Raw genomic sequence first — 12,827 nt, 5'->3', positions numbered from 1 at the left:
TCAATGTCCCCGTGGCATTCCCTTTGCGGGGGAAAAAAAAAAAAAAAAAGAATTTTTTTTAAAAAAAAAAAAGGGCAGAGAAACCGAGTCACTCTTTGAATCTGATGCAGAGGTCTTTTCCATGACAAGGCACGGTAGGAGACAGAACTGGTACAGAAACCCCAGGGAGCCTCCAAATAAGGCTGCTTAAAAATGGCAAAAGAGGACGCATTCCCCCTGTCTCAAGCAGCTGAGGTGCTGCAGCAGCCCACAAAGGTGCTTTGTGCTGCCCCGTTGTATCCACAGCCTGGGGAGGGCGACAAGGCCAGTCCCTGCTGCACAGCTGGGTCATCACAGGGCTCACCAGCTTAATCTCTTGCCCTTCCTGAGCACTCTGAATAAAAGCCACCCAAACCAGAGACCTTTCCTACCAGTGAATCAAGCCCTAGAAAGGCATAAAAGTCCTACTGCTTTGAATTGTTTCCAGAAGTTGTGAGCACTAAATTCCAACCGCATACACAGACAAATCTAGAATTCTCAGTCTGTGAACACTGGTTAGATATAGCTGAGAACAGGATTTAGGAGCCCTGATTCAAATCTTTTTTCTTAGCATAAACTACAGTTGAGGGCCACAGAGGTGATGAATGTCATAACCCAAGACTGGTGTCAGTGAAACTGTGGTTACTCGTGGTCTTTTTCTCACAGAGGTTTCTATTCCTCTCCTTCCTCACACCTGGATGTGGACATCCAGGGAGGAGTGGGAGGATCCCAGGCTTAGCAGATTGCTGACAGCTTTGGAAAGATCATTTCCCCAATCTAGAGTACCCCAATCTTGCCATGAGCTGGTACCTTCTCAACAATCTTCTTGGCAAACTCCAGCCGGCTGAGCTGCTGTTTATTTTCTGCTGCCAGCTCCATGTACAGCTTGGTTACATCATTTTCCTGAAAAAGAAACAGCGGTGAGAGCCTTGTCCCCCTCGCCCTGACACAGCTCTGCTGGACAGCACACTCTCCCACCCCTGCTTTCACCTGGATGCACATTGGGTACCGCACTATTCCAGGGATTAGCATCTTCACACCCGACTTTCTAGAGAAACTGAGGTACAGAGCCTAAGGACTCATGTAGGAGATCCTGTCCCCTTTATCTGACTGCCTGTTAGATGCCTGCTAGCCTACAGAGGGTCCAGACTTCCAAATTCACCTTGGGGCACACATGGATGGCCATTGGTGAACAGCCTAAGGTTGATGCCAGGGAACTGGGGTGTAACTGGGAAGAGCATGCAGGAGCTCTGGCTCAGTCCTGTCCCCAGTACCTGCTCACCTGTCCTGCCCAGGCAGGTGGAATTCAGCCTTTAATGCACTAATAAAACAGGTCCCCAAATCTGGAGAAAATGTGACACAACGAACACCATTCAGCAGTAATAGTCGGAAAGGCGGGAGATGACCTGCTCTTTGTCACGCTTCTGCAGGGCCAAGACAAAGGTTTGAAAGCCTCCTCTAAACCCACTTCTAGAAAAAGCATTGGATTCTTCTGGAAATAGAGCTATTTCTACACAGAGACCTGTTTTATATTTAAATAGCAAGTCATACTCAAATCTCAAGGGAGATCTGGCAAAACAGTAACAATCTACATTATTCTTGTTGGTCCCAAATGCAGAAAATGTGTAAATAAAAGGGTTTGGAGGAGAACATCAAAATCACCTACATCAAGGGATGCCTGTGCAAGCTCACAAACCTACCCTGCAAGTTTTATCTTCATAGACAATATGGTAAGGAGGCCTCATTGGCAATCTCAACCAGACACAGCCCTAGTTGTGGATCTCAGATGCTGCTTTGCTCCATAGAGATATCCCTGATGACATTTGTCCTTGGGATTAGAACCACGATCAGCTGTGGCTGCAAGAGTGGATTAAAGCCTTGCAGAGCACATGGGGCTTGAAGGGTAAAGAGCTAGATAATAGTTTCCATGCCTTCATCTTAACATTTTACCTGAGCCTGGATGCTTTCTTGTAGGGGGGTCACACGCAGCCTCTTTGCAGCAACATCAGTCAGGGCAGGGTCCAGAGAAGAGCTGTACTTGCCTGCTTGGAGCTCATAGTCCTGTCCAGAGCAGAAACAGAAGAATCAGTTGGGATCTCTCAAATGAGACACTAAGGGAGTGCTACGTGGGAAAACCCAGCCATACATTGAGGGTGGACTGCACGTTCCGGGACAGTCTGACCACTGCGTTCTTCTCAGGCTCCTTGCTTTCGATCTCCTCCACCAGTCTCTGCAGGAGACACACATTATGTTAAGGACAGACTGAGATACAGCAATCCAGTAATACTCCTGCAGGCAAGAGCAGTAGCTCGGCCTGGTACCAAAGGAAAGGTGGGAACAGAAAGACATTTAGGAAAGCCTCCTGGGCTTTAGAGGATCTCAGCAGCATGCTCAGTAGCCCAGGACCCACCTCGCTGATTTATCATGAGATTAATACCAGCCAACACAGAGACCTTCACATCTCATCATCTGAGCTAGTCATCTTAGGATCATCTCAAGGAGAGAAAGATGCAGGGCTTAGACGCAACATCTCAGCCCAAGGTGCAATCTGTCGGGACCTGGGTTTGACCTCTCCGTGGAGAGGACATCAGCCCAGGGGTGAGTAGCCTAAATGAGGACACCAGCACTGTAGATGAATGCAGCGGGGCAAGATACTTCATCTGCGTGCTGCAATCCATTGTCTCCTTGTTCTAGTTCATTCACTGTGACGGGTGGAGCACGCAACTAGGAGCGGGTTGGTACTATTTTGCATACCATTCGCAAGCAAATTCCCCTTCCCCGTAACGTTGCAGGTTATGACGCTTGCCCTGGAACTCACCTTCTGTGCCTGCAGCTTGTAATTGATCTGGCTTGGCCCATCAGTAGTCTTCACTTGGTGCTTGGGTAGGTTGTGCATCCAGAACATCAGGTTCTCATTGGAGTTTTGGAACTGCTGGTAGGTGAGGCTGATATTTCTGAGGGTCTTCTCTCTGCACAGCACAAAGGTGAACATTAAGGGGAAAGGCAAAGATTCATGTGCAAGTTCCCAAAAAGACACTGTGGTGAGAATGTCACCATGACAAACACCAAGAGAACACAAACAAGAGGGTGACAACTGGTCCCTGAGTGGGGAGCACAGCTCTATGCACATCAGTTTTGCTACTGCAGCATGAACACAGCTTGGGAGGTGAGAGAAGGAAAAAGGCAGGCAACCAGCAGCAATGCCTGGGAGAAGAGTTAAGCACGAGGGTCTCTCTGGGTAGGGTCACTGGGCCAGGCAGAGGCCAGCAATCAGCCACTTAGGGCTGCCTTCTTGCAGCTATCTGGAAGCTCAAAGCCTGTGCTATGCATAGGAAGGTGGCAACTGCACAGCAGGACAGACCTGGTCCCCAGAGTTACAGCAGAGTGGTTGGGATCATGGTGCTGCAATGAAGAACATACTCTTGGGACTCGGAATAATCCTGGTCCATGTTAGCTAAGAAGAGCAGAGATGATGCCAGAGTTCCTCACCGCTGATCCAGCTGGTCTGCAACGGCATGGTAGCGATCATTGAGGAGCTGCACCTCCCGCTTCTGCCGGGGCAGGTCAGGGCAGTACTCCTGGAAGTTGTTCTGCACAGCGCTGCAGCTGTGCTCAGCATCCTTGAGCCCCCGGTTCAGCTTCAGCACACAGTCCTCTTGGGCCACCAGGTCCCACTTCATCTTCTGCAGGGGAGAAAGTCACCTCCAGGTTTGCACCAGTCGATGCACCAACCAGAAATACCCTCCTTAATGCTGTTACTAATGGTAATGGTAACCTGGGGGCTGGTCAGGCTCTCCAAAAGAGACATGCAATGTGGAACAGATGTAGCAGGGAGACTTGTTCAGTAAAGAGGGTGGGAACCCAAGGTGGGTTGGACGATGCATGGAGCAAAAGGGAGAAGTTTTGGGGAAGGCAAAAAAGGGTCCCTATGAGTCAAGGGTGAGAGCTAATGATGGGGCAGGGAGAATGAGAGCAAGAAAGAATAGGGATGGGTGTGTGGCAGAGCAACAGAGGTTAGATGCCAAGAGGTGCATCGTGTATTTTAGGGACCCCAAAGGTAGCCTGGGAGGGACAGAGCTTCTTGCTAGGTAGTGAGTGCAAGTCAGCCTGCAACAACAATGTAAAGCCTTCAAGGGACGAGTCCTTAGAAAGGCTTCACTGCTGGTGCCTCGGAGTGCTCAAATAAGCAAAGTCCATCTCTTCCCACCATTGCTACCTGAGCTCAGAGATCTCTCTTCCCTAACAAAGAACCTGATGTTCTCCTACCTGCAGATTGTTGGCCCGATCCTGCAGGGCATTGGGGGATGCAGGAATGATGCTATCCTGAGCCAGCTTGGCCTCAAACGTGCTGATGATCTTGTCTGTGTTCTCAATCCGAGTCTCCAGGTTCAGGGCAGCCTTAGCCCTGGGGAAGGGAGAAATGACAGGACAAGGTTAGCTATGGAAGACCCCGTTCTTCTCCTTTTCTCTCTGATTTTGCACATCTAAGCTTATTCAACATCAGAGCTTCTACAGCATGTCAGAGAACAAGCAATATGCACTCACAACCCTGTCATGCTGACCCAGAAGGCGGATGTATTGCATTTCACTGCACACAGCATAGCTGGGACACACACCCATTGCAGGGTGGACTTTCCACAGTGGGGGGATCTGACCACAGGTTACATAGAGGAACTCCTTCAGAGGTGCCTTTGGTGATTCATGGGAGGTTTCCAACCTGTACTGGGCTGGATGAACCTCAACCAACACCCATATAGACCAAAACCATTTTTTCTCATGCTTCTGTGTTGACACCTCTGCGCAAGGACTTCCCTCATCCCCATCAGGCCTTGCCATCGTCACTCACTTCTCATTGTACAGGCTGGAGAGCATGTTGACATCATTGTATTTGCTCCTGAGGGCATTCAATGCAACAGGGAGCTGGGAAGCCGAGGTGCTGGTGGGTTTCTTGGAAAGGTAGGTCTCACACTCCTTCTGCAAAGCATCCTTGGCTGCCCCCAGGTTCTCAAGTTTCTTTGTTGTTTCCTGGCGCAGCAGATGGGAGCAGAGTCACCCAACACAGTCATAACAGTGCTGTTGCGAAAACGTGTCTCCCTCCCTCAGGGGCAGATTTTGCTGTGGGGCTAAGGGTGTGGTGGCCCTCTCATAAGGTGCTGGCCCTTGGGGCACAGCCCCATCCAGACTGTGGCCGTCTGGCAATGGCAGGGTGTGGGAAAGAGATCAAAACAGACAAGGATGGAAGAAACCTACCTGCCCAAGTCCATCCTTCTGCCAGGGCCAAATAAATACCCACAGATGAATATATAACAAGCTGAACTACTACAGACCCAGACCTTATCCCAGAGGAAAGGAGGGGCTCCACGGCACTGCTGCTTTTCCTGTCCCACTCACATCTACCAGTCTGTACTCCCCATCAGGTAAGCCAAAGCTGGTCCTTGGATTAATTCCCTCTGTCCCGTTATCTTTTACACTACAACTTAAGAGTGAAGAGTGACAGCATCCCCACACAAGGCGGAGGACTCCCCAAGACTGGCTTCTGGTCTACAGCTCTGAAACAAATGGACCATCTTGCTACAGAGCTGAGCCAAAGGAAGAGACTGCGCCTCTTTAGGGTTTGGCTTAACCTGTCCCATTTCAAGGGCTCAAGCAAGCCTGAAACCCTTGCAACTGCAGCGCGGGTTTCTCCTCTGAAGCACCGGCTGTCATCTCCTGTGGAATTCCTACATCAGTTCTGTTTTGGGCCAAGGACACAGCATTACCAAACTCATCCTGCTCCAACCTGCCCGCAGCAGCACCCACCTGCTGGTGTTTGATCCTCCTGGCAAGGTCATCTGTGGGGTCACTGTAGTTCACTGGAGACCTCACTCGGTTCAAGACCTCCTTCTCTACCTGGACCAGCTCCTTGCCAACATGATCCAGGCTACCGAGAAGCTGGTCAGCTTGGGGATCATCCTGGACTACAGGGGGGCTCCTGGACAGAGCTGCAGTGAGACACAGCTTAGGTTAAGCCCCATTTCTCATCTGCCATCCCAGTCTTGGTGCATGGCCCTTTCCCCAAGCTCTCCCATACACAGTCCCTAAAGCTCCAACTCCCTCTCATGTCAGCCCTGCTGCAAAGCTCTGCCCTTTATGTTCTGCAATTCTGAAGCACTCAGGCTTCTCCTGAGCATGGGGGTTTGATGCAACCATAAACAATTCAGTTAACATTTCTAATCCGCAGAGCATCACGCACATGTGTGTGCCTACCCACGGAAAAGCCTTAGGAAAATGGTTTTAGCTCTGCCCCGGCCAGCCAGAGCTCAAGTCCAAAGCGGGACAGAGACAGCCATGCACTGCCATGCAGACATGTCCCTGCTTAGCTTCACTGGGAGCTTTTTGAACTACAGCTGTGGGAGTTACACAGCTAGCCAGGGGTCAGGATTTAGCCATGGCTGCCTATTTATTCCACAGCCCCCAGCTAGGGAAGAGGACTGCGAGGAACTTGGATCCCAAGGAAGGTTTAATTAAGGCTTCTGGATAGGCATATCCCCCTGCAACCCTAAATACTCTGCAACTGTTGGTGGAGCTGGAGGTCAATCTCAGAAGTTTGAGAAGATCAAAAGAGTTTAAGTGAATTGCCCAAGATCACATGGTGAGTCCTTGGCAGCACCAGAAATCAGGTTTTCCCAGCAGCTGCTCTTTTCCATAGAGCAGGCGGCATCCTCACGCCCACCCCAGCCTGCCCCGGGTGGGTGCTCTACTTCCAGCCAGGTCTGGGAGCTCTGCAAGGGAGGTGCATGGGCTTGCTTTGGGGCAGACTTGGCTAACCAGCTGACATACCCTGCTGGCTGGGTTGAACCTGCTCCTTGTGGCTGTGTCTCAGGGTGCTCTGAACCACCGCTCGCTTCTGCTTCACCACGTTCAGTTCCCCTTCCAGCCTGTGAGCAGAGAGGAACAACATCAGCCAGCAGGACGGGATGCTGCTGCACTGAGCAAGCCCCGACAGAGCCCAGCCCAGGAGCAGCTTCGTGCCTGTGCCAGGGAAGGTGTTCCCAGAGGTAGGGGCAGGCTGGGAGCCTGCAGCCTGTTGTCACTCAGAGATGTCCCTTAGGAAAAGGGACAGCAGCAAGAGCAGCCAGTTGGTTCGAGCAGTTGGTTTCTCCCAATGGAGCCAGTGTTTCCCAACTCCCACCAGATGCTAACGAAGCTGGAAATTCATTTCATATCACTGCAGAGCTTTGTAGGAAGCGAGTACAAGTAGCTGCTTCTGTGGCTGCAGCCCTGGAAACGCCAACTCTCATTTGTAAGGATGGGTATCTCCTAATGAAACTAGAGCTGGGATCAGCAGGAGCTGGAAGGACCAAAAAAATGTCTGGGTGGGAGAAAACTGATGGAATGAGGAGGAAGGGCCTTTGAAGGACCAGGCGAGTTCACATCCCTGCTATGGATTGCTCCAACTAAACACCGTGCTTTAAAACCAGCAAGTCCCAGCTTGCCTGGCTGTTGCCATCCAAGGGCTTTCCCTCTGCAAGGCCAGGACATAGCTCCATGCAGAGGGGCTGAATGGTGGAAGAGGCTGGGAAATAAAACAAAGACAAAGATTTTGTATGTAGGAAGGGAAGCAAACACTGGGAAGTGAGCCAAGCTGCCAGAGGTGGCCTGAAAAGGGAAAGATCCCAGGCAACACCTGCAGAGCCGTTATCCAGGAGGACATTGCAAACTTCTTTTCTGTTTTAAAACACATATGAAACCCGTAAATCCAAAGGATTCAGTAATATGGGATGTGCAAAGAGCGGTACGCACTCAGAAAGAGCAAAACCATGAAGAAATCCCTCCCACCTGATGGGGGCTCCTGTCACAGACATGCCCAAGTAACTCTGAACCTGGGCTGTGGGCCTTTCCACAGCACCTGAGCATCACTGATGTACCCAAGCACCAGGGGACATGATTAAAAATGTAATGCCAAGCTCCTTGCACCACTGCCCCATCCTGTGGGAACCACAGAAGCTGGCTGAGCTGACTTACACGGTGGTTCCGGAAACATTTCTCAGTCTCCAGCTGGGGCTGGCTGAGAGGAGATACCACAGATAACTCTGTCCTGTTTGGCAAGTCCCAAGCTCCAGACTGATTCGGCAATTAATTTAGTCAAACCTATGCGAGTCACATGTTTGGGTGAAGAAATCAAGCCTGACTGCCAGAAATATCTTTGACAGCAAGGTCCAGGCAGTGTGCAGTGCTGTTGAGGAATGCCAGGAACCTGGACTTGGGTGCAGGGAACAATCCTTCTCCAGGAGGGCTTTCATACCAGACAGTCAAGAGGTATGTTCCTAGCTGCTGTTTCTGAGGGAGTCATGCTGGCTATAACCTACGAGCAAGTCCAAACATCTGTCTGGGTCAAGCTCTCCGCTGCAGACTCACCTATTGACCTTGTCTATGGACTCGGGGTCTGGTGGAGGGATGGAGAAGCAAGCAGAAGGTGCCTCCTGGACCACACCAGCGCTGCTCTGCACCACCCACATCTCCGGGTTGCTGTTGTCCTTCAGAGTGTACTTGTCACCTCTTGTCAGCTGCACCTGGGACAAAGACACAAAATCCAGTGAAAGGCTTGGCTTGCCAGCACTAGGCCAGTTCCTCCCACCATAGCCAAGATTTGGAGCAACCAAAGAAGAATCCAGTTGCCTGCCTCTTCTGAGGGTACTGCTAAGTCAAGCCCTCACCTCCCCAGCATCCCAGTCACAGAGGGTGTCCAAGGTGACGGGCTGGGAGGGACGCATCCTGCGCAGTTTCAGTGGGCTGATCTCTTTGCTCCTTCTCTTCAGGTCAGCGATGCTCTTCTCTGCCTGCTTCACCACCTTCTCCTCATTCTAGACAAAACAGGGAAGACAGTGGTTGTGACTAGGCTTGGATGAGAAGGAAGGGGGGATGGCATTACAGTGGGTACGCTGGGGCCGGTTGTCCATCCTTGTGTGGTCACTGCTGGGGTGAAGTCAGAAGTGTCTCCATTCTTGACCCCTCCATGTCCCTTCTTCCCCTTTTCATTATCACGGCTTTCCTTGGTTTCCTTTGCTCACAGCGGATCTGCCCTTGAAGGCACAGCCTGAGTTAACCTTAGACAACCCGACATTGTCATATTAGATCTCCTGGAGAAGTTTTTCTTCTCAGAAATGGAACAGAGACCTGCCAAGAGGTGGCCGCATTCCAGTGTCAGAAGATACCAAGATCCCAGCACCTCTTGGGAGCAAAATGTGTTGCATGCATAGAAGATAGGTAACATTTTGAATGGGTCCCCTCCCTCTCTCCCGGGCAAATGTTCCTTTCCTATCTGCATCTCACCCCTGAGGTCAGACTTCTTTATTCCCTCCCTCACCCTTGGCTCATGAGAGTGCTGAGGAGATGGGAGGCCCTTTCCCTGCTCCTTGGATGCAAGCAGCTCACACTCTCTGTGGGCCCTCTAATCCAAGTGTCTCATGTTTAGGACAATGTGCAGCTCCTTCTTTACTCTGATGGTGAGCTGGGGCCTGGCTGCATGTCACTGGTGGGGATCAGTGCCTTCCCAGGGGGCACTGCCCCACATCATGGACCTTCTAGGGCTACAGGGACTCAGCACCCAGTGCACAGTATTGCCATGGGCTTCCCCCTCCCTAGCACAGAGCTGGGATGAGCTGTCCCAGTAGGGTTATTTACCCACCTCTTCCCCTTCCTCACTGTTATTTATCAGGGAGGTTGTAACGTTTGGTCTCCCCCTTAGGTCTGGCTCGTGCCACCAGCCTTGAAGACCTCACCTCCAGCTGAAGCAGCAGATCTGACACCACCCCAGGGCTGTCTTTGTTGAACTTGCTGTATTTGGTGTCCAGGTCAGAATTCATCTTCTTCAGGGAGCAGCTCACAGCCTCAGCATCATCCTGGAACTGGAGGTGTGCGTAGGAAAACAGTCAGGGTTGGGAGGACGTGACTATCTCCAAGTCCAATGGGGTGTCTCCATTCCCAGCATCTCTCCCACAACCTTCTGGTGATCGCAAGACCCTACAGACCACCCTCAGAGTGTGTGCTTGGATAAGGACTCTCCATTGCCTTAGCCACAGGCAAATAAATCCCAATCAACAGACAAGTCCCAGGCAATGACAGTGAGCAAACCCTCTCCTGCCCCTCTTCTCCAAGCCAGCACGCTAACACAACAGGGCTGATGAGGTGAGCTGGGAGCCAGTCCTTCACTGCAGCACTGAAGGGCTGTTTTGAGGGGTGTTTCCCCAAAATACCCTGACTAGGTGCAAGCAAAGGATCTCCCATCCTCATCCCTTTGCTGTCTCTCTTCCCAGCCTGCCCACTCCGGCCTGACTCTGCAGTCCCATGGTTCATTGCTTTTTACCTTCTTATAGTTCTCCACGCTTTTCAGTTGACTCTCCTGGCAAATGCAGAGATTCAAGAAATTCTGCCACTCGTTCTTCAAGGCTTCCTGGTGAGCCTGTGGTAGGACAGAACACAACTCAGTGGGCTCCAGCTGGTCCCACCTCCCCCACCAGTGATCTCCTTTCCCCAGAAGTCCCAGAGACCAGAGGAAGGGTAAAGACCACTGTGGAGCAGAGGCAAAGCTATGCCTGGGCACTGCCTGATGCTGAGCCTGAGCAAGCATATTGCTCCATGGGGACCTGGCTCATACAGAGCTGCCACCATTTCTCAAGAGGCCTCAGCTCCAGTGGTATGGGTGGCTCTGAGCCCACCTCAGCTTGCCACTGCATCTGCAGGCTGGGAAATACAGCCTTGGATGTGGAGAGCTGGTGTCACCTGGGAGAGGCCATGCCGCGCCATAGTTGGAGTTTCACAGCAGCATGAATGCGGCTGCATTGACCACACATCTGAGCACCAGACCAGGAGCTGGTCTCAGCACACAGATGTTAGCCACTATCTCCTGGAGATTTCTGAACGGGTGAAGATCCTGCGCTGCCCCCAGCCTCCCCATGGGGCTGGAGCAGGCAGAAAGATGCTGTGGTACAGTCGGTGCAGTGCGGGAGGAAAGAGGAACACAGCAGCTCTGCAGAAGAGGTGAAGAGATCTCCTCCAACCTGCCTCTTGGCTCATGATCCAGAAATTATGGAAAGCATTCTCATTCTCTTATAGGGTTTGGAAGGAGATCCCTGTTCCCTACCTGGATAGGTTTGACAGCTGGATGCTTCAGCTCTATCATCCTATCCCCATCATCCTGAAGATTGTTCACAACCTCTTCCTGGCTGAGCAGCTCATTGGACTTGAAGTCCTGAAGGGGAAGAGAAACTTCATGACAGTGGGAGCACGCAGGGAGCACAGAGCTGTCTCCTGGGGCATCACACCCCACATAGCAGAGAAAAGGCTCCCAAAGCATAGACATCCTTGTTTTTAAAAAAAAGAAGGGTCTAGGCAAAGCTAAAGCAAATTAGACACGCTTGGGCTTCAGAAAACATCAGTGCATTCGTTCAAAGAGCATTTTCCTAAGCAATTATCCCGCTCTTCTTCCTGGTCCCAGCATATAGCAGTCACTGGGTGTTGCGCTCTGGATGTTGAGGCTGACACAACGCTGAGCCCTTCCCTCCCTTCTGACCACTGAGCCTCACCAACAGCTCTGTAATGTTTGATCCCATGTGCCAGCTCAGGGGACAGGAGGGGACACACAGAGTGGCTCATCCTTAACTCCAGCACAGGCCCAGTGTGACTCTGCCACCTCTGTTTCTGTGCCCAGCGGTATTGGGCTGCCTGGGAAAGCACCAGGCTCAGGGCTGGCGGTGGATGTCTAGGAGGCTGGGATCCACCCTGCAAATCTCCTGCCCCAATGGTAGGACAAGCTACCACCCCCAAGAGCTCACCTCATACTCCCGACGCATGCTTTGGACGTCCATCATTTGGTCACTCCAGTCCTGCTTCAGGATCCTGGTCTGCTGGTCCGTCAGGTAGCCCAGCTCCTTGGTGCAGCCCTGGAGGTGGTGGTACAGGCTGCCCAGGCTCTGCCCTCGCCAGATGGAGGCTTTCTGCCCATGCACATGGGAGAGAGACAGCATTGGTGTTCAGGCTGAGGACCCCCTTTCCCCTCCTCCTCCCCAGGACCCCGCTCGTGTTGCACATCCACCAGGAGATTCCCAGAGACCTTGGTGAGACATCTGCTGCTGCTTGCTCTTATCTGATGGGGCTTGCCAGTTCCCTTTCCCTCCTTCACAGACAGGATATGTTTGTCTAACCAGAATCTTGGGTGTGGGATGGTGCCTCAGGCAGGCTGAGAGCTAGCCCAGCTCTGCTATATTTCTCAGAAATGCCATTCTTCAGCATTAACCTCTACGGGCCCAGCTGGCTAAACCCAGGACCTTCTTCCTGGCCACCTCCTTTGCTCCAGCTGCTCGTTTCCTCTCTGGAGCCCTTGTTAGGGATCAGTGCAAACCTCAACATTTGCAATCCTGATTTGGAACAGCCTGTGGGCTGGGACAGGGTTTCCTGCTGCGGCATCTCTAACCCTGAGCTCACAGACGCATAGGCAGCACCAGGTCAGCGAACCATGGAGAGACACGGATCTCACCCACAGCCTTCCCCTGAGGGTAGCGAGCGTGCTCTCAATTTACACCCATTCCATGGTGGGGAGGAAGTGGGGAAAGAAAATGAGGAACACAACTTCACTGTGCAAGAACAGAGGTAGCTCCTGCCCTGAGCTGGGCATTCCCTGTCCGTGGGGGAAGTTGTTACTCTGCTGTATGACCCCATCTGTCCAGAAAATGACCAAGAAGCTTACCAGCAAGTCCTTGTATTGGCTTTTTAAGTCTGCCACATCCTGGGTTACGACACGGCCAAAAAAAAAAAAAAAAAAAAAAAAAAAG

At 51.8% G+C, this 12,827-nt stretch overlaps 1 protein-coding gene across 1 annotated transcript in view; it reads right to left on the bottom strand.

Moving 5' to 3' along the window:
- The window catches only part of EVPL (envoplakin), a 37,577-nt gene that overhangs the window by 3,941 nt on the left and 20,809 nt on the right, over positions 1 to 12,827 (bottom strand). Inside the window, exons 7-22 of the mRNA XM_009637827.2 lie at positions 12,743 to 12,781; positions 11,832 to 11,993; positions 11,141 to 11,248; positions 10,364 to 10,459; positions 9,780 to 9,905; positions 8,715 to 8,861; positions 8,416 to 8,570; positions 6,838 to 6,935; positions 5,818 to 5,999; positions 4,865 to 5,043; positions 4,285 to 4,423; positions 3,508 to 3,701; positions 2,837 to 2,987; positions 2,165 to 2,248; positions 1,969 to 2,079; positions 829 to 921 (exon numbers count right to left, since the gene is read on the bottom strand). Of these exons, the coding sequence (XP_009636122.1) occupies positions 829 to 921; positions 1,969 to 2,079; positions 2,165 to 2,248; positions 2,837 to 2,987; positions 3,508 to 3,701; positions 4,285 to 4,423; positions 4,865 to 5,043; positions 5,818 to 5,999; positions 6,838 to 6,935; positions 8,416 to 8,570; positions 8,715 to 8,861; positions 9,780 to 9,905; positions 10,364 to 10,459; positions 11,141 to 11,248; positions 11,832 to 11,993; positions 12,743 to 12,781 (2,064 nt within the window). The remainder of the gene's footprint in view (positions 1 to 828; positions 922 to 1,968; positions 2,080 to 2,164; positions 2,249 to 2,836; positions 2,988 to 3,507; positions 3,702 to 4,284; positions 4,424 to 4,864; positions 5,044 to 5,817; positions 6,000 to 6,837; positions 6,936 to 8,415; positions 8,571 to 8,714; positions 8,862 to 9,779; positions 9,906 to 10,363; positions 10,460 to 11,140; positions 11,249 to 11,831; positions 11,994 to 12,742; positions 12,782 to 12,827) is intronic.

The sequence above is a fragment of the Egretta garzetta genome, unplaced genomic scaffold, assembly GCF_000687185.1.
Source record: "Egretta garzetta isolate BGI_Z169 unplaced genomic scaffold, ASM68718v1 scaffold34, whole genome shotgun sequence".
Taxonomy (NCBI): domain Eukaryota; kingdom Metazoa; phylum Chordata; class Aves; order Pelecaniformes; family Ardeidae; genus Egretta; species Egretta garzetta.
Note: the sequence above shows the minus strand (reverse complement) of the source record. Positions and strands in the feature narration are given on the sequence as shown.